A 20,656-nucleotide genomic window follows, 5' to 3' on the forward strand; every position below is an offset into this window, starting at 1 on the left:
GACTCAACACTGAAAAAACACCAAAGACACAGGAGGGGACGTGGGGTGGGGGGGAACCACAAATATATTTGCTTGTACACCACACGGCAGACACAATGTGTACCTGTCGTTGCCCTCACAGGGTTAATAGCATGGCTTCACAACGCATTTGTGTGTGTAACGCACGTGTGTCTTGCACTGGATACAACAAGGCAGTATAAAAAGTAGAGAGAGCATTCTCTCTCTCGCCCCGTTCTCCTTGGGGTTCCGAGCTGATCCTTGGGCCTGTCGCACCGGCTGCAAAAGTTATATGGTCGAACGTGCAAGGACACATTAAAACTGGGTTTGATTTAAAGCTCAGCTTTTGTTTTGTTTATGCACCTTTTTTGTGTACCATGATTAACAAAAAACGCAAAGAAGAAATTGAATTTCTTGTGCCTTAGCTTGGAATTATTCTTTAATTGGTAATGTGTTCCTTCAATTCCAGATGCTTTACACGACTGAGCCTTAGGCCAGTTTTCTTTCTGTTTTTTTTGCTCTGTGTAATCTTCAAATATAAGGATACTGGCTGAGCTTTGTTGGACTGAGTGGGAATCCAGTGTAGACGGGAGACGCAGTGATGTAGGAGTGAGGGTGGAACATTGGCTTGTACTGGTTCTGGTGGATGGTCGGAGAAGGCAGCAGGCGGGGATTGAGGCCCAGGGGGACTTGGTGGAGCAGGCCGTTGTGGTGAGAGAGACTGTAGGCTGTGGGCTGCAGGACCGGCCTCGAAGTGCATGGGGAGGCCAGCAGGTGGGCCACAGGGGCCGCAGGGCCCAGGGGCCCCGACGGCGGGTAGGATAAGATGGGGGGCTGGCCCCCCAGGTGCGTGGAGCCGGCCAGGGGTCCGTGAGCTGTAGTGTGGTTGGGGCTCCCGTGAGCAAGAGAGAAAGGGTGGCTGGCAATTGTGGGCGCGATGAAGGCCTGCTGTCTCCGGTGTCCATAATTGCCGTTCCATTCCTGAGGCATCGATCCGTAGTGCTGAACCTGCAGAGATATGAGTCGTTGTAATCAGTCTTTGCATTCAACAACAATAACTTGTATTTATATAGTGCCTTCAACATAGTCAAATCACCCAAGGTACTTCACAGGCGTATTATGTGACACCGAGCCGCATAAGTAGATTTAGTGCAGGTGCCCAAAAGCTTGGTCAAAGAGGTAGGTTTTAAGGAGTGTCTTGAAGGAGAAAAAGAGAGGTAGAGAAGTGGAGAGGTTTAGGCAGGGAGTTCCAGAACTTGGGGCCTAGGCAACAGAAGGCATTGCTTAACTGGAAGCCAATGTAGGTCAGCAAGCATGGGGGTTGAGCAATTATAATCAGGGATGCTCAAGCGGGCAGAATTAGGAGTGTAGACACATAGAAAATAGGTGCAGGAGCAGGCCATTCGGCCATTCAATATGATCATGGCTGATCATGCAACTTCAGTACCCCACTCCCGCCTTCTCGCCATACCCCCTGATCCCCTTAGCCATCAGGGCCACATCTAACTCCCTCTTGAATATATCCAACGAACATCCCGGGGGGAGGGTTGTGGGGCTGGAGGAGATTACAGAGATAGGGAGGGGCGAGGCCATGGAGGGATTTGAAAATAAGGATGAGAATTTTGAAATCGAGGCATTGCTTAACTGGAAGCCAATGTAGGTCAGCGAGCACAGGGGTGATGGGTGAGTGGGACTTGGTGCGAGTTAGGACACGGGCTGCCGAGTTTTGGATCACCTCCAGTTTATGCCCAAATAACGCAATATAAAACACCAAGAGTAAATCACCAGTCTATCAGAAATTCGCAGATCACAGGGACAACTGGTCAGTTTATTTACAGTAAGCAGCTGCACTTCAATGTCTTTGCACCATACTTCATCTACCTCTATCAGAATATCCGTCAGTCGTGGTATGCGCCCACTGCAGTCATAGTCAGGGCTGATGCAGCAGCAAGGCTGGTATACTGCAGTCAAGGTGTGACAGCAGATGTATTAAAGTGGTCGGGTAATAAAGTGGATCTGGTGAAATTGCTTTTAATCTGATCAGCAATTAACTTCAATGTTTTAGGTTGTGGGTTTTTTTTATTACCTACCCATGTCTAAATATTGCAAATCTAACTGCTGTGAGGAGTACACTGTGAGTTCCTGGAAGCAACCAGGCCGGAGCAGTCTCCTGGGCAGTCACATTTACATTTCTCCCCCAGGCAGTGTAAAATGGGGGCACTTCCAGGCTGTAACCCAAACTGCAGCAACTGGCCTCAGAGCAGTAATCATCATGGGCAGTCCCTTGAAACGAGGATGACTTGCTTCCACGTCAAAAAAAGGATGAGTTCACAGGTGTTGCGAATTACATCCTCAAGGGTGGAAGATGCCTGTGCGTGGATTTTTTTTAACGTGTGGTGGCCGTTGCATCCCAGCCACCACACGGGCTTGATAGAGCTAGGTCTTGGTCCAGTGGCAAGGATTACCCAAGAAGACTGGAGACCTACTCTGCTGCACGGACCTAGGGCGCACACATATTACAGTGTGGGCTAGCCCGTGCTGTCCCTGGGCCCAAACTCATGCCTCCCCTGGGCCCCGATCACATCCCTCCACAGTCTCTCACAGCTCCTTCGCCCCGATCTTGCCGCTCCAGCTGCATCTGCCCTCGCTCCAATCTTACAACACCAACATCACCCCAAGGAGCATCAACAACGCCTGGGGAGTAAGCTGCCTGCTCCTCCTTCATTCTACTCAAAGGTGAGGGCATAAAAAAATATATAAAAAGATAAATAAATACGAGAACATGGCTTAAGAATAAAATCGGAGTATTTGCTTCAGTCTTCAACAGTGAAAAAAGCGCTGTTTGGTTGTCGGCAAAGCACACACTGACAGCATAAATAGCTGATGTAGTGGTGGACATATTGGAGAGTTAAGGGTTAATAATCGAACTAACCTGCAGTACCGTAACTCGTCATAGAGCAACAAGCTTTCTAAGATAAACAGGAAAATGGCAGGATGCCTGTGCAAGGGAATAAGTGACTGGGACAGTATCGGCCACGAGTGATTAATGTACAACTTTAGTGACTAGTGTAATAAACATAGGCAGAGGAGCCAATTAACCATGGTAGAGAGTGGATAGATAGGTAAATAAATTGTTGATAAACTGTTCTTGGAAAAGTTCTTGGAAAAGTTCCAAGAACAGATAAAATCATGGGCAGAAATTGCACACCGCTCGAAACGAAGTGCACCTACCGGTTTCGAAGTGTTCTGGCCGCCCCATGCACTGGGCAACCTAACCGTCGAAATTCAGCACTTCGAGAATTTTTTTGGAGTGAGGCAGAAGTGGTCTCATCATGGGGGCAGAATGGAGTAGCCGTCAATAGCGGAGTGGAAATGGGGGCGGGGTGGGGCGGCCATCAATAGCGGGGTGGAAGTGGGGGTGGGATGGAGTGGCCATCAATAGCGGGGTGGAAATGGGGGCGGGATGGAATGGCCATCAATAGCGGGGTGGAAGTGGGGGCGGGGTGGGGCGGCCATCAATAGCGGGGTGGAAGTGGGGGCGGGGTGGGGCGGCCATCAATAACGGGGTGGAAGTGGGGGCGGGGCGGCCATCAATAGCGGGGTGGAAATGGGAGCGGTGTGGAGTCGCCATCAATAGCGGGGTGGAAATGGGAGCGGTGTGGAGTCGCCATCAATAGCGGGGTGGAAGTGGGGGCGGGGTGGAGTCGCTGAGGCTGTCAGTCATCAGCGCTGCACTGATGACATAATCGCGCTGGCACGTCACATCGTCCTTCCCCTTCAGTTAAAGGGGAGGGCTGCTGCGAACTCTGCAGCCACTTTAATGGCAAACACTGGGCCACCTGGGAGGGTTTCAGCGGGAAGTGGCCTGGCACCCAAAAGGAGATGTCAGGCTGCCAGTTGCAGTCTAGCCGAACCCGCATCCATAATTGTCGGGCCGATCTGACAGTCGGCCGACAAAAAAAATAACACGCCGGCCGTGGCAGTGTGCCCTCCCCGTTAAGGGTGGCCGAGCCGCCATGCCACAGAGAGTGTACCGACAGCAAAAGCTGTCAGGGGCACTGATCAGCGGCGGGGCCGCTCCCACAGAGCAATACCGGGAAAGGGGCAAGTTCTCGAGGGGCAATTTACGACGGGGTCTCTGCCAATCGGTAAGGGGCCGGTGCATATACGCTGTGGCAGGAAAACGGACGGAGCGGTCCTGGGCACCGCTCTAAACCTAAGGAAGGGCAATTTCCAAAATGGCGGCCCCTCCGTTTTCAGGCGCCCAGAGGCCTTATCGGAAGGGACAATTTAGGCCCCGAGGTCTTACGTGAAATGTAGCTCTGAAGAAGGAAAACTGAGGTGTATAATGGTTTTCCGGAGCTCGAAAGGGAGAGAATCCCGAAATGACTCCTTTGTACTGTGTAGATCGATCACCTATTCTGTATATGAATAAAGTCTGTTCCATTTACTCTGACAGCGAGTGCTTTGTCGTTGTGAATCATAAATGGAAGGAGGCTGACTAACAGTTGACTCAAACACGTACCTGACCAAAATTCATGTGTTGCTGTTGGAATGATGACACAGACTTCTGCTGGCGAATACCTAGAACCGAAGGCTGGTTTATTCTTCTGGGAACAGATGGGCCCTTCGTCAACGACCGACACATTGTATCTGGAAGGGGGCAAACCATTTTAACACATGAAAAGGTGTAATTCCTGGACTGTACCACCAGGCTGCCTCAAGACTTTGAGAGGTCAAGCCGTTTCACAATCCATAACTTGCAGCAACAAATAGTTTGCCTATATGTGTGGAATCTCCATGGGCCATTCCTTTTTGCTACCTCAGTTCTTCACTCCCTGGTTAGCCCCAATTTTTATCCCTCAATTAGCACCACTAAAACACATTATCTGGTCATTATCACATTGCTGTTTGTGGGAGCTTGCTGTGCACAAATTGGCTGTTGTGTTTTTTACATTACAACAGTGACTACACTTCAAAAAGTACTTAATTGACTGTAATGTGCTTTGGGATATCAATGGTCGTGAAAGGTGCTATATAAATGCAAGTCTTTCTTTCTTCTTTCTTTCCATTAAAGAAAACGCATTTACATGACTGTAATATTTCTGAGAAATGTCTCAAGTGTTTTGCACATCTTACTTTTAAAGTGCAATTACTATTGTTATTTAGGCCACCCCAGCTATCAATTTGTGCACAGCAAGGTCCAACAAACACTAATGACAATAACCGCCAATCAATCTTTTTATAATAGTGATCAAAATCATGAAGGATTTTGAGAAAAAGTGTTTCCAGTGGCAGGAGGGTCGGTAACCAGAGGACACAGATTTAAGATAATTGGCAAAAGAACCAGAGGGAGATGAGGAGAATGTTTTTTTGCGCAGCGAGTTGTTATGATCTGGAATGCGCTGCATGAAAGGGTGGCTGAAGTAGATTGGGTATAATAAAAGAATCATAAAGTGTCGAACAAGGTCATTCGGCTCATCATATGCCTGTGCCAGCTCTATGAAAGAGCTACTAATTAGCCCCACTCTCCTGCTCTTTCTCCAGAGCATAAGAACATAAGAAATAGGAGCAGGAGTAGGCCATACGGCCCTTTGAACCTGCTCCGCTATTCAATAAGATCATGGCTGAATTCTACCTCAACGCCACCTCCCCGCACTATCCCCATATTCTTTGATTCCCTTTGTCAGAAAAATAGAAAAGCAAATTATAATTTAAATGGAGAAAAATTGCAAAGTGCTGCAGTACAGAGCGACCTGGGGGTCCTTGTGCATGAAACACGCTCTGGAAAATTCTGGGTGACGATCTCACCGACTGCTCGGAGATGTAACTTGGTGCCAGGACAGGTTATTCATTTACCAGATTGGACCATGCTGCCTTAGGAATGTGTGAGCTCCGTTCTGAAGCTCGCAGTAACCTTGCCCACTTATTTATGTACAACTTAGTGTCAGTCGTGGCTCAGTGGGCAGCACACTCGCCTCTGAGTCAGATGGTTATGCGTTCCAAGTCCCACTCCAAAGACTTGAGCTTGAAAAATCTAGGCTGACATTCTCAGTGTTGTACTGAGGGAGCGCTGCACTGTCGGAGGTGCCGTCTTTCAGATGAGATGTTTAACCGAGGCCCCGTCTGCTCTCTCAAGTGGACAAAAAAGATCCCATGGCATTATTTAGGAGAGCAGGGGCGTTATCCCTGGTGTCCTGGCCAATATTTATCCCTCCATCAAAATAACAAAAAAACAGATTATCTGGTCATTATCACATTGCTGTTTGTGGGAGCTTGCTTGTGTGCAAATTGGCGCCGCGATTCCTACATTACAACAGCGACAACATTTCAAAAAGTACCTCATTGGCTGCAAGGCGCTATATAAATCTAAGTATTTTTTTCTTTACACATGAGGTTCACATGCCAGCTTGGTGCAGGAAAAGAATACGAGTTCTGCTGGGCCTCAAGAGTGGTGACAAATAAATATTTGTTCAATTTACTTGTGGTGGGCCTCTGCGGCAGTTTATATGTGTTAGTTGCTGAAGGATACAGATAGACACCATTAGCAGTATTAAATTCATCAAGCAGTTTGAGAAGTTTTCTGTCTGCTTTATATTACATTGAAACTATTACTGAAAATGGCACCACTGAGAGCTATTTAAAAGGGAGCTGCGGAGGGGGGGGGGGGGAAAGAGAGTACAATGGTAGAAAATCAATGTGATTATGAGAAAGGGGTTGGAGGCTGGCCTCTTGTGCATCTCCGATTTTCATCGCTCAACCATTGGCGGCCGTGCCTTCAGATGCCCAGGCCCTGGGCTCTGGAATTCACTCCATTCCATAAACCTCACTGACTTGCTCTCCTCCTTTAAGATGCTCCTTAAAACCTACCTCTTTGATCAAGCTTTTGTCCTAATATCTCCTCAGATGAAACAACAGCAGCGAAAACTCTGACAAACAGGAGCCTTCTCCTCTTTGTCAGATTCTCGGCACTTCCCTTCTGCTATTCTGCTGGAACCATTTACAGCTCCTCTGGACCCATCTTTACTTGTCCTATTAGCAAACCCTTTTGCCTTACACCATCCTCCCTTTTTGTCATTTAATCACTCCTTCTCCCTATCACAGACCTCCCCTTTTGTTCTTTCCCTGCCTCTGTACTTGCTTAAATCTCTTTAACATCTTCCAGTTCCAATGAAAGGTCATCGACCTGAAACTCTCCTCCTCTAAGACGCTCCTTAAAACCTACCTCTTTGTCCAAGCTTTGGCTCGCTGTCAAATTCTCCTGTGAAGTGCCTTTTGGATGTTTTACTACATTAAATGTACTATATAAAGACAAATTTTATATGCTCTTGATGCGTTGAAATGCAATGTTGGAAGTTGAACAGACTCAAAACTATTTATAATTGGGTAGATACATAAAAAGAAAGTTACAACAGGAAACCTATTAACCACCAGTGGAGTCACTATCACCCCTGGTGTGCAAAAGGAACTGAACTCTCAGTCAATTGACTGCCTGCAGCACAACCCTATTCCCTATGCATGGTAAACAGACATGGCAGGATCCTCATTCCACTTGAATGGATGATAGGGAGTGGAGAAAAAAAGACTTGCATTTATAATGCCTTTCATGACCACCGGACGTCTCAAAGTGCTTTACTGCGAATGAAGTACTTTTTGAAGTGTTATCACTGTTGTAATGTAGGAAACGCGGCAGCAAATCGCGTTCAGCAAGATCCCAGAACAGCAATGTGATAATGATCCGATAATCTGTTTTCGTGATGTTAATTGAGGAGTAAATATTGGCTCAGGACACCAGGGATAACTCCCCTGATCTTCTTCAAAATAGGGCCACGGAATCTTTTACGTCCACCTGAGAGAGCAGACGGAGCCTCGGTTTAACGTCACCTCCGATAGTGCAGCACTCCCTCAGCACTGCACTGGAGCGTCAGCCAATATTTTTGTGCTCACGTCTCTGGAGTGGGAATTGAACCCACAACCTCTGACTCAGATATGCAAACACCCAACTCCATACACAAGGTGTTTAATAGGGAATCAGTTACTTACTTGGGAAGCAAGACTACTGAAGATATGGAGAGGGGTCAGCGAATTGGGATTGAAGAGCGAGCTATCATGGCTACCAAAATAGGACAGGCTCAACCTGTCCCGAAGTTTCCGTCAGGTGTCGACTTGCTTGAGCTGGTAGCATGCTAATGTTTCCTTTTTCTTCTGTTCCAAACAACTTACCTCCACTCTCAATCTTAGCATAGTGGCATCTGCTGCTCTAGAGTGATGTTTTTTCTCTAACACCAGCCACCCCCTTGTGACCTGTCTTGCGTTAGGTTGCCCACCTCTGTGTTGGGCTATGGGCAGTTTTCGCACAGTGGATTCCTGCTCAATTCAAGCTGGGAGGATGCTGCTCAAACAATAGGAGCTTTATAGAATCAGAGAAACTGACAGTACAGAAGGGGCCCATTCAAGGTCCTGTGCCTGTGCCAGCTCTTTGAAAGAACTGTCCAATTAGTCCAATGCTCCAGATTATTCCCCATAACCCTACAATTAGTCCTCTTCAAATACATGTCCAATTGCCTTTTGAAAGTACCTGTGGAATATGATTCCACCACCCTTTTAGATAGTGAGTTTCACATTATAACAACCCGTTGTGTGAAAATATTTCTCCTCATTTGCCCTCTAGTTCTTTAGCCAATTATGTTAAATGTGTGACCTCTGGTTACTGACCCGCTTGCCAGAGGAAACAGTTTCTCCCTATTCGCTCTATCAAAACCCCTCATATTGCCATTTTCCAGGACTGGGTTCTAACGTCCCAAATATTAATCAACCTCTGGCCCACTGTTCACCCCTTTCTCAATATGATCTTAAATCGATTCTTACACCACTTCTTTATGTGATTGTTGCAAATCCAACTTTCTCTGACCACGCGTAACAAGACCCTTACCTGCGTTTGCAACCTGCTCACTGAAGTCTGTTACGGAGTTTGAATTGCTGTTCTGCACCCTCATTGGTGGCACCACCATGGTGCGCACAGCGGCTTTGGTGCTTTCTGTTCCCTTGGAGTTCCTGCCACTCGAATTCTGGTTGGCGGCGTCCTGAAGGAATCGCTCTTCTAGGAACGGACTTTCATTCTGCTCTGAAGATTCGCTGCTCGGCGATCCGTCCACGGTGTCGCAGCCGCTCTCCTGCTCATCTTCCGACATGCTGGAATGCCAATGATTATAACGTGCCGGTTCAGAAATTGGTCATCGTCAGTTTTTCACAAGTTGGCAACTACATCGTCACTGCGTGAAAATAACTTGCATTTACATAGCGCCTTTCACAACCTCGGGATGCCCCCAAAGCATGTTGCAGCCATTGGGGAACTAGTCACTGTTGCAATGTAGGGAAACGAGGCAGCCAATTTGCGCACAGCAGGCTCCCACAACCAGCAACCAGAAAAGCTGTTTTTAGTGATGTAGGTTGTGTGCTAAATATTGGCCAGGCCACCGGGGAGAACTCCCCTGCTCTCAATGTTCCCTTTAACCTGTGCGAAGGTGCCGCGCAGGCCGCTCACAAGCTGTTCCCTCTAAGGCACCGCTCAGGCGCAGCTGCCTGCCCGCGCATAAAAAAAAACAATTTAGAGGGAACATTGCCTGCTCTTCTTTGAACGAGTGTCATGGGATATTTTGCGTCCACCTGAGAGGGCAGACGGGGCCTCAGTTTAATGTTTCATCCGAAAGACGGCACCTCCGAAGGTGCGACAATCCCTTGGCACTGCACTGGGATTGTTGGCCTGGATTGTGGGCTCAACTCCCTGGAGTGGGACTTGAACCCACGACCTCCCGACTCAGAGCGCTACCACGAGTGAAGTGGACAGCTATTTGGAGAACTGCTAAGAAGCTCTCGAGCCAGAATGATGATCAGGCTCCTGCCGTCTGGAGCATCTCCTGGATGCATGGGGAGGCTCTCCCATCGGCAGTGTCATCAGGCACTCTTAACAGGGAGACTTCCTCGCAATACTGGGATACCAAAAGACATTTCCGCTAGATAACTTGCTTCTTCTATGGCTCGGAAATTGCGGTGGGCAATAACGGCGAACTAACAGCGTTTGCTGTTTTTATCCCTTTGAAACTAATCGCAACTTCAGGATTTAGCACCTGCAGATCGTAACACATAAACTCTAGTGCTCCGGTCAGTCATTCACTGCTCCAACACTGGCTGCACTGTGCCACCCCCCCACCCCCCGCCCCATCCCCTCATAGCCCATGAACAGTGTAATCAGGGAAATCAGCGAAAATGATGAAAACTTGGGCTAAATACCCCATTAAATGTTAGGCCTTGTTGGTTTAGGTGTATCATCATATCATTATAGGCAGTCCCTCGAATCGAGGATGACTTGCTTCCACGCCAAAAAATTCACAGGTGTTTCAATGAAGGACCTAATATTCCAGGTCCCGAACTGCTTAAACAGGAGAGGCAACAAGTAGCAGAGCGGCGGCAAGGTCGGGGCGCAGGAGCGGCAAGAGATTGTTGAGCTCCGTGATCATGGCCCAGGAGAGACGTGAGTTTGGGGCCCAGCAGAGGCGAGGGCCCGGGGCAGCATGGGCCAGCCCACACTGCAATATGTGTGCGCACTAGTAGGTCCGTGCTGCAGAGCTGATCTCCTTGTTACTGGACCAAGACCTAGCAACTGGGGATTTAACAGCGTATTGACTGCTAAACAAACGTTATGGCCCTGAGAAACTGATTTTAATTTTGTGGAGTTTCAAATTTCTCCATAATGATTAAAATTACAATTTTTAAGGAACTTTAAAAAAAATTACATTTTTTAAAAGTTTATTCATTTGCATTTCAGGTTTACCATTTCCCCATGTGAGAGTCCCATTCTTTGTGTTGGTCTCTGAGAATTCTGCTTTGTGATTGGCTACTTAGACAACTTATTTATGCCACAGCAGGCTGGTGGACAAAGGTCCTCCACCAGCCTGTCCTCACCGCACAGCACTGCTCCCCAGTCATCAAGATCCACGGCGCGGCCCTGGACACCGTGGACCACTTTCCATATCTCGGGAGCCTCCTAACAACAAGAGCAGGCATCGACAACGAGATCCAACACCGCCTCCAGTACGCCAGTGCAGCCTTCGGTCGCCTGAGGAAAAGAGTGTTTGAAGACCAGGCCCTTAAAACTGCCGCCAAGCTCATGGTCTGTAGTAATACCTGCCCTCCTGTATGGCTCAGAGACATGGACCATGTACAGTAGACACCTCAAGTTACTGGAGAAATATCACCAACAATGTCTCCACAAGATCCTACAAATCCCCTGGGAGAACATGCGCACCAACATCAGCGTCCTCATTCAGGCTAACATCCCCAGCATTGAAGCACTAACCAGACTCGATCAGCTCCGCCGGGCAGGCCACATAGTCCACATGCCAGACACGAGACTCCCAAAGCAAGTGCTCTACTCGGATCTCCTTCATGGCAAACGAGCCAAAGGTGGGCAGCGGAAATGCTACAAGGACATCCTCAAAGCCTCCATGATAAAGTGCGACATCCCCACTGACACCTGGGAGACCTTGGCTCAAGACCGCCCTCAGTGGAGGAAGTGCATCCGAGAGGGCACTGAGCACCTCGAGTCTCAACGCCGAGAGCATGCAGAAATCAAGCGCAGACAGCGAAAAGTGCATGTGGCAAACCAGTCCCACCCACCCCTTCCCTCAACAACTATTTGTCCCACCTGTGACAGAGACTGTGGCTCTCGTATTGGACTGTTCAGCCACCAAAGAACTCACTTTAGGAGTGGAAGCAAGTCTACCTCGATTCCGAGGGACTGCCTATGATGATGTCACAGCAGCTCACGCTAGGGAACCCCCACTATTCTACACTGAAATCACATGTGTTGAAAAAGATAAACTTTGCGTCGCAGAGATCTCCTCGGCAGGCTTTCTGCGGGACCAGCGGCGAACGCCTTTGCTTTGCCGCTGACCACACATTCTGGGCCTAGAACTTCGACTGAAAGTGATAACCCCTCTCTTCTAAATAACCGTGAGACTACTGAAAGCCACAACCTGTCCTGTGGGATTCACTCCCCCTCCGACTCCCCCCCCACCACCGTCCCCATTGATTGTTTGGGACTCAGAAGGGAAGTATTAGAAGCTGTAGTATGAAGTCCTACTATAGAACTGAAGCAAAGTGATAACCTTACTGGACTAGTGATCCAGAGGCCAGGAATAATGATCCAGAGACTTGAGTTCAAATCCCACCACGGCAACTGGGGAATTTAAATTCAGTTAAATAAATAAATCTGGAATTAAAAGCTAGTATCAGTAATGGTGACCATGTAACCAGCGGATTGTTGTAAAAACCCATCTGGTTCACTAATATCCTTTAGGAAAGGAAATCTGCTGTCCTTGTAATGCGGTTGATTCTTAACTGCCCTCTGAAATGGCCACTCAAGCCACTCAGCTGTATCAAAATAGCACAGGCTGCAGCGGTTCAAGGTGGCAGCTCACCACCACTTTCTCAAGAGTAATTAGGGATGGGCAATAAATGCTGGCCTTGCCAGCGACGCCCACATCCCATGACTGGAACAGCAAGCAATATACTGGGGGCACTGATTGCTACCCAGCACATGTTAACTTTAAGGGAAAAGACTTAAACACTTTAGGCAAGACATTGGCTTCCTTTGTGCCACGGGGGGGGGGGGGGGGGGTGGCGCTACCAGCAATGTGATCCGGTGTGCAGCGCCCCGGTATCATCCCGGATGCGAACTTCGGTTCCGCCTCTTGCAGCATTGCCGGGCGTCAACAGCTGCAGGAGGCGTGGTGAGGTAGGCCGGCTGCTTGGGGAGCGGTATTTAACAATAATGCCGCTTAGGAAAGAGAAAAATGTGTATTGATCCCTCAGGTCCATGTTATCACCATTTTTCTGTGCCGTAATTGATCAGCCCTGCACCCTGTTCGAGTGCTTGGGGCTAGTCGTGGCGGATCACGGCTGCTGTCGGTGAGTAGGGAAATCATTTCAATGCCGAGCTTGCAGCGATGGCCCTTCCCTTTAAGGGAGGGTAGGAGTCTCGGATCCCGGCAGCACTGCATGAGACATTGTGCAGCGCTGTATCGCTACCGGCCCTCCTGCCGGTTTTAGCGCTCCAAGGGAAGTGGTAGTGCTTGAATTAGTGCTCCACTTCCTTCCTGGAGTGCTAAATCGGAGGTTCCCCTCGCCTTTACTTCTGTAGCGCCCGCCGATACTTTTGCGTTCCCATAAAGGTTATCGCCCCAAGCTGGGCGCTACGCAATTTCTAGCCCTTTGGCTCTTAAAATGTAACTTTCTGAACCATGCATGTCAATAAAACTCAATAACCTTATAAAATGCTAACATTGTAAAGGTGGTCCAGGAGGAAATTATACCCCTTCCCTCCCTCCGCACCCTGGATTCGAAGAGTCCATACCCCCATGTTAGCACAGCATCTGTAGTCCGTACCTGTTGGGCCTCTTGCAGGGAGACGGGCTGGATTGTACCGAATTGGATGAACTGGTGCTCAGGGTGCTGTCGGGGCTGCTTAATGAACACACTCGGTCGATGTTCAGGGTGCTCTGGCATGCTTCGCAGTCCGGACTGCCTTTACATCTGCCGGTGGGTGGGAGGGGTGGAAATAAATAAACAAAATCACTTCAGATAAAATAAGCAGTCCACATCAAAACGACTGTTGCAAAGACCCTGTCAAATTGGAGCCATTGCCTCTTGGGTCAGATTCTTCGCGCTTCCCTCCCCACTCTGCTATTCTGATGTAACCATTTGCAGCTCCTCTGGACCCATCTTTACTTGTCCCATTACCAGCCCACTATTTGCCTTGCACCATCCTCCCTTTTGTCACTTAATTACTCCTCCCCTCTGAACACAAATGTTTAATAGTTTTTCACTATATTAAAAAAATTCTGATTTTCTATTCTTCCTAACAAATTGAATAACCTCACATTTCTCCACATTATATTACATCTGCCACTTTATTGCCCACTCACTTAGTCTATCTAAATCCCTTTGCAGGCTCTTTGTGTCCTCCTCACATCTTACTTTCCCACCTAGCTTTGTATTGTCAGCAAACTTGGATACGTTACACTCGGTCCCTTCACCAAAGCCATTAATATAGATTGTAAATAGATCAGGCCCCAGCATTGATCCTAGCGGCATCCCACTAGTTACAGCCTGCCAAACCGAAAATGACCCATTTATCTCTACGCTCTGTTTTCTGTCCATTAACCAATTCTCAATCCATGCTAATATGTTACCCCAATCCCATGAGCCCTTATCTTGCATAGCAACCTTATGTATGGCACCTTATCGAATGCCTTTCGGAAATTCAAATATTGTACATCCACTGGTATTCCTTTATCTATCCTGCTAGTTATATAAAAACATAAGAATTAGGAGCAGGAGTAAGTTATACAGCCCCTCGAGCCTGCTCCGCCATTCAATAAGATTCAAGGTTGATCACTGTCAACTCCACTTTCCCGCCCGATCTCCATATCCCTTAATTCCTCTTCCACAGCCCTCGGGGACAGAAAATTCCACCCCTCTGACTGAAGAAATCCCTCCTCATCTCGGTCTTAAATGACCTACCCCTTATCATGAGACTATGCCCCCTAGTTCTGGACACTCCATCCAGGGGAAACAACCTCTCAACATCTACCTTGTCAATGCCCTTCAGAATCTTGTAAGTTTCAATGAGATCACCTCTCATTCTTCTAAGCTCCAAAGAATATAAGCCTACTCTACACAATCTCGCATCATAGGACAGCCCTCCCATCCCAGGAGTCAGTCTAATGAACCTTGTTGCACCACTTCCAAGGCAAGTGTATCTTTCGTTAGATAAGGAGGCCAAAACTGTGCACAATATTCCAGTATTCAATAAATTTGTTAAACACAATTTCCCTTTCATAAAACCAGTTGGGTCTGCTTAATCATATTATGATTTTCTAAGTGCCCTGTTACCACTTCCTTGATAATGGATTCCAGCATTTTCCCGATGACTGATGTCAGGCTAACTGGCCTGTAGTTCCCTGTTTTCTCTCCCCCTCCTTTCTTGCATAGCGGGGTTCCAATCCGCTGGGACCATTCTAGAACCTAGGGAATTTTGGAAGATCACAACGAATGCATTCACTATCTCTGCAGCCACTTCTTTTAGAACCCGAAGATATAGGCCATCAGGTCGTGGGGATTTGTCGGCTTTTAGCCCCCTTAGTTTCTCAAGTACTGTACTTTTTCTCTACTGATATTAGTTACTGCAAGTTCCTTACCCATAATAGCCCTTGGATTCCCACTATTTTTGATATGCTTTTTGTGTCTTCTACTGTGAAGACAGATACCAAATATTTATTCAAATTCTCTGTCATTTCCTTATTCCCCATTATAATTGCACCTGTCCCAGCCTCTTAGGTATCAACACTTTTGCTACTTGCTTCATTTTTACAAAATTGTAAAATTCTATCATATTATGATCACTCTTCCTCAAAGGACCCTTTACTATGAAATTACTAATGAACCCTGTCTCATTACACAACACAAGATCTAAAATAGCCTGTTCCCTGGTTGGTTCCATGACGTATTGTTCCAGGAAATTGTCTCGAATGTATTCCATGAACTCATCCTCAGACTACCTTTGCCAATTTGATTTGCTCAGACTATATGAAGATTAAAGTCCCCCATAGTTATTGTATTACCTTGTTACGAGCTCCTATCACAGACCTTCCCTTTTATTCTTTTCTCCCCTCCCTCCTACCTTTTCACTGGCTCTGCACTTGCTTAATAACTGTTTGCATCTTCCAGTTCTGATGAAAGGTCAGCGACCTGAAACTTCTCCTTCAAGACGCTCCTTAAAACCTACCTCTCTGACCAAACATTTGGTCGCTTGTCCTAATATCTCCTTATGTGGCTTGGTGTTCATTTTTGTTTGATAATTGTTCCCGTGAAGCACCGTGGGATGTTTTAAACATAGAAACATAGAAAAATAGGTGCAGGAGTAGGCCATTCGGCCCTTCGAGCCTGTACCGCCATTCAATAAGATCATGGCTGATCATTCCTTCAGTACCCCTTTCCTGCTTTCTCTCCATACCCCTTGATCCCCTTAACCGTAAGAGCCATATCTAACTCCTTCTTGAATATATCCAGTGAACTGGCATCAACAACTCTCTGCGGCAGGGAATTCCACAGGTTAACAACTCTCTGAGTGAAGAAGTTTCTCCTCATCTCAGTCCTAAATGGATTACCCCTTATCCTCAGACTATGTCCCCTGGTTCTGGACTTCCCCAACATCGGGAACATTCTTCCCGCATCTAACCTGTCCAGTCCCGTCAGAATCTTATATGTTTCTATGAGATCCCCTCTCATCCTTCTAAACTCCAGTGAATAAAGGCCCAGTTGATCCAGTCTCTTCTCATATGACAGCCCAGCCATCCCTGGAATCAGTCTGGTGAACCTTCGCTGCACTCCCTCAATAGCAAGAACGTCCTTCCTCAGACTAGGAGACCACAACTGAACACAATATTCCAGGTGAGACCTCACTCAGACCTCCCTGCTTCTATATTCAAATCCCCTAGCTATGAAGGCCAACATACCATTTGCCTTCTTTACCGCCTGCTGTACCTGCGTGCCCACTTTCAGTGATTGATGAACCATGACACCCAGGTCTCGTTGCACCTCCCCTTTTCCTAGTCTGCCGCCATTCAGATAATATTCTGCCTTCATGTTTTTGCCCCCAAAGTGGATAACCTCACATTTATCCACATTATATTGCATCTGCCATGCATTTGCCCACTCACCTAACCTGTCCAAGTCACCCTGCTGCCTCTTAGCGTCCTCCTCACAGTTCACACCGCCACCCAGTTTAGTGTCATCTGCAAACTTGGAGATATTACACTCTATTCCTTCATCCAAATCGTTAATGTATATTGTAAAGAGCTGGGGTCCCAGCACTGAGCCCTGCAGCATTCCACTAGTCACTGCCTGCCATTTTGAAAAGGACCCGTTTATCCCGACTCTCTGCTTCCTGTCTGCCAACCAGTTCCCTATCCACGTCAGTATATTACCCCCAATACCATGTGCTTTGATTTTGCACAACAATCTCTTGTGCGGGACCTTGTCAAAAGCCTTCTGAAAGTCCAAATACACCACATCCACTGGTTCTCCCTTGTCCAACCTGCTAGTTGCATCCTCAAAAAATTCCAGAAGATTCGTCAAGCATGATTTCTCTTTCATAAATCCACGCTGACTTGGTCCGATCCTATCACCGCTTTTCAAATGCGCTGTTATTTCGTCCTTCTTGATCGATTCCAACATTTTCCCCATTACTGATGTCAGGCTAACCGGTCCATAATTAACCGTTTTCTCTCTCCTTCCTTTCTTAAAAAGTGGTGTTACATTAGCTACCCTCCAGTCCATGGGAACTGATTCAGAGTCGATAGACTGTTGGAAAATGATCACCAATGCATCCACTATTTCTAGGGCCACTTTCTTGAGCACTCTGGGATGCAGACTATCAAGCCCCGGGGATTTATCGGCCTTCAATCTCATCAATTTCCCTAACATAATTTCCCGCCTAATAAGGATATCCTTCAGTTCCTCCTTCTCACTAGACCCACTGTCCCTTAGTACCTTCGGAAGGTTATTTGTATCTTCCTTCGTGAAGACAGAACCGAAGTATTGGTTCAATTGGTCTGCCATTTCTTTGTTCCCCATTATAATTTCACCTGAATCCGACTGCAAGGGACCTACATTTGTCTTCTCTAATCTTTTTCTCTTCACATATCTATAGAAGCTTTTGCAGTCAGTTTTTATGTTCCCGGCAAGCTTCCTCTCATACTCGTAAAGGCGCTATATAAATGTAAGTTCATGTTGTTGAAACATTAATTCTGTTTTCCTCTGCGCAGACTTCCAGCATTTTCTGTTATTGTTTCAGATTTCCAGCAACCGCAGTATTATGCTTTTTTATTCCTTAGGAGTTTTATTATTTTAGGACTCCTCGTCTCCTTGCCACAGGGACAGTCTCCATCTGCCTGCGCTGTTCCACCTCTTCTGGTGCTGCACACATGCACAGTACAGGAGAATGGAGAATTAGTCCCGAGATATTTCCTGGTCTCGATGGAAAGATTTTACTACATTGCATATTTTTTCTGTTAAAATCTCCAGTGAAAATTTTGGATATGCTTTCCAATTTTTATGAATTATTTTTCTGAGTTCCTTCATCAGGGTAAAGTGATATCAATGCAGAAAATCTATTTCTTTCCACATTCAACACCCAGTGTCAGCATCAAGCACTCCCAAGCCAGGCATACTGCGGGCTCGATTTTAGCTCCTGGGTGGGAACTATTGGGCCTCATTGTCATGCCCCTTGTGTTAAGCGTTTGAAAGCAAGAAAGAACTTGCATTTATATAGCGCCTTTTCTTACCTCAGGATGCCCCAAAGCGCTCTACAGCCAATAAAGTCACTTTTAAAGTGTTACAATGGAGGAAACGCGGCAGCCAATTTGCAGACAGCCGGGTCCCATAAACAGCAATGAGATAAATGACCAGATCATCTGTCTTTTTTAGTCATGTTGGTTATGGGATAAATATTGGCCAGGATACCGGGCGAACTCCCCGGCTCTTCTTCGAAATAGTGCCATGGGATCTTTTATGTTTATCTGAGAGAGTAGACGGGGCCTCGGTTTAACGTCTCATCCAAAAGGTGGCACCTCCAAAAGTGTAGCACTCCCTCAGCACTGCATGGGAGCGTCAGTCTAGATTTTTGTGCTCAGGCCTCTGGAGTGGGACTTGAACCCACAAAATTCAGAGGCGAGAATGATACCCACTGAGCCATGGCTGACACTTGTACAATAACTTAGTCAATAGTCATATATAAATCGAGTACAAGAGTGATGGGCTTCCTTCTGTGCTGTACAATTCAATGATTCGACTCCTGGAAGGTACTCCTTACAATGCACAGTAAAGACTTATCATTTCTGACTCAGAAGGTGTGGGTTCAAGTGCCACTCCAGAGACTTGCGCACAAAAATCTAGGCTGACACTCCAGTGCAGTGCTGAGGGAATGCGGCACTGTCGGAGGTGCCGTCTTTTGGATGAGACGTTAAACCGAGGCCCCTGTCTGCTCTCTCAGGTGTACGTAAAAGACCTCATGGCACTATTTCGAAGAGCAGTAGGGGAGTTATCCCCGGTGTTCTGGCCAATATTTATCCCTCAACCAACAGCACTGCGGGCTGAGAGGGCGGGCGGATATAATTCAGTCCCCATTTTAACGTCGCCTAATCTGTCCTTATTTTATATATTTCTGTTACAAATTACTATTTCCATATTTATAATAAACTGCCTTGGTAAACGTGACGTGCTGCAATTACACCCTGGCTGACATGAAACTGAGGCGCTAGAGCTCTACCTGTGGCTGGAGGATGTAATACAACGTGACAAGCTTACATAGGCAGATTTACATTATAATTGTGGACAAAGGAAATTAATAATTGAGGTGCGCACAGATATCATTTTTAAGATATTATATATAATTACTGTTTCAGCTGGTACAAATGGTGTTTGGTAAACGAGCACCGAGGAAAAAGGCTAGATCGAGTCAACATTCAGATCAGCCACGATCTTATTGAATGGCGGAGCAGGCTCGAGGGGCCAAATGACCGACTCACTGCTCTTATTTCTGATGTTCACCAGCCAACAACAACTTGTATTTATATAGCGCCTTTAATGTAGTTAAACGTCCCAAGGCTTTTCACAGGAGTGTTATCAGACACAATTTGACACATAATGAGATATCAGGACAATTGGCCAAAAAGTTTGGTCAAAGAGGTAGGTTTTAAGGAGTGTCTTAATGGATGAGAGTGAGATAGAGAGGCAGAGAGGTTTAGGGAGGGAGTTCCAGAGCTTAGAGCCCAGGCAGCAGAAATTACGGCGCCAATGGTGGAGTAATTAAAATCGGGGATGTTCAAGAGGTTAGAATTGGAGGAGTGCAGTTATCTCAGAAGGTTGTAGGGCTGGAGGAGATTACAGAGATAGGGAGAGACGAGGTCATGGACAGATTTGAAAACAAGGATGAGAGTTTTAAAATTGAGGTGTTGTTAGACCGGGAGCCAAGGGTAGGTCAGCGAGCACAGGGGTGGTGGGTGAGTGGGACTTGGTGCGAGTTAGGACACTGGCAGCCGAGTTTTGAGTGATCTCAAGTTTACGTAGGGTAGAATGTGGGAGGCCAGCCAGGAGTGTGTTGCAATAGTCAAGTCTAGAGGTAACAAATACATGGATGAAGGTTTCAGCAGCAGATGAGCTGAGGCAGGGGATAAAGCAGTGATAAAGCCTCGGCAGGTCACTGACTCGTGGCCTGGCCTCTGTTTAGCCGCTCATTGTTTGCAGAGAGTACTATGCTGTATGTACTGGGGAAAGGAGACGGGTTCATTGTCATGTCGTTACAGTTTTAAGCCACAGGGTGGCGCCCAGTCTCAACATTGTCGCAACTGCCAAACAAATTTAACTTTTGGAGAACTGGTGAGGCTGCGCTTTGATAGACCCGAGGGATCATAGTTTCGATTGCATGTGCGATGCATCAGTTAATAACCAATTGTGGAAATTCGCCAGCTTTAAATATTATTCACAGTGGAACATAGGAACAGGAGGAGGCCATTCAGCTCCTCGAGCCTGTTCAGCC

General features: G+C 47.0%; 1 protein-coding gene across 7 annotated transcripts in view; it reads right to left on the reverse strand.

The window, feature by feature from the left end:
• Positions 1-407: 407 nt before the first annotated feature.
• Positions 408-20,656, reverse strand: part of hipk3a (homeodomain interacting protein kinase 3a) — a 285,348-nt gene continuing 265,099 nt past the window's right edge. For all 7 annotated transcript variants that reach the window (XM_070899500.1, XM_070899497.1, XM_070899501.1 and 4 more), the window contains 4 exons: positions 13,444-13,590; positions 8,930-9,189; positions 4,523-4,650; positions 408-1,005 (listed from right to left, as the gene is read on the reverse strand). In XM_070899500.1, coding sequence (XP_070755601.1) covers positions 529-1,005; positions 4,523-4,650; positions 8,930-9,189; positions 13,444-13,590 — 1,012 coding nt within the window. In that variant the 3' untranslated portion in view covers positions 408-528. The remainder of the gene's footprint in view (positions 1,006-4,522; positions 4,651-8,929; positions 9,190-13,443; positions 13,591-20,656) is intronic.

Source organism: Pristiophorus japonicus, chromosome 14 (assembly GCF_044704955.1).
Source record: "Pristiophorus japonicus isolate sPriJap1 chromosome 14, sPriJap1.hap1, whole genome shotgun sequence".
In the NCBI taxonomy this organism is placed as follows: Eukaryota; Metazoa; Chordata; class Chondrichthyes; family Pristiophoridae; genus Pristiophorus; species Pristiophorus japonicus.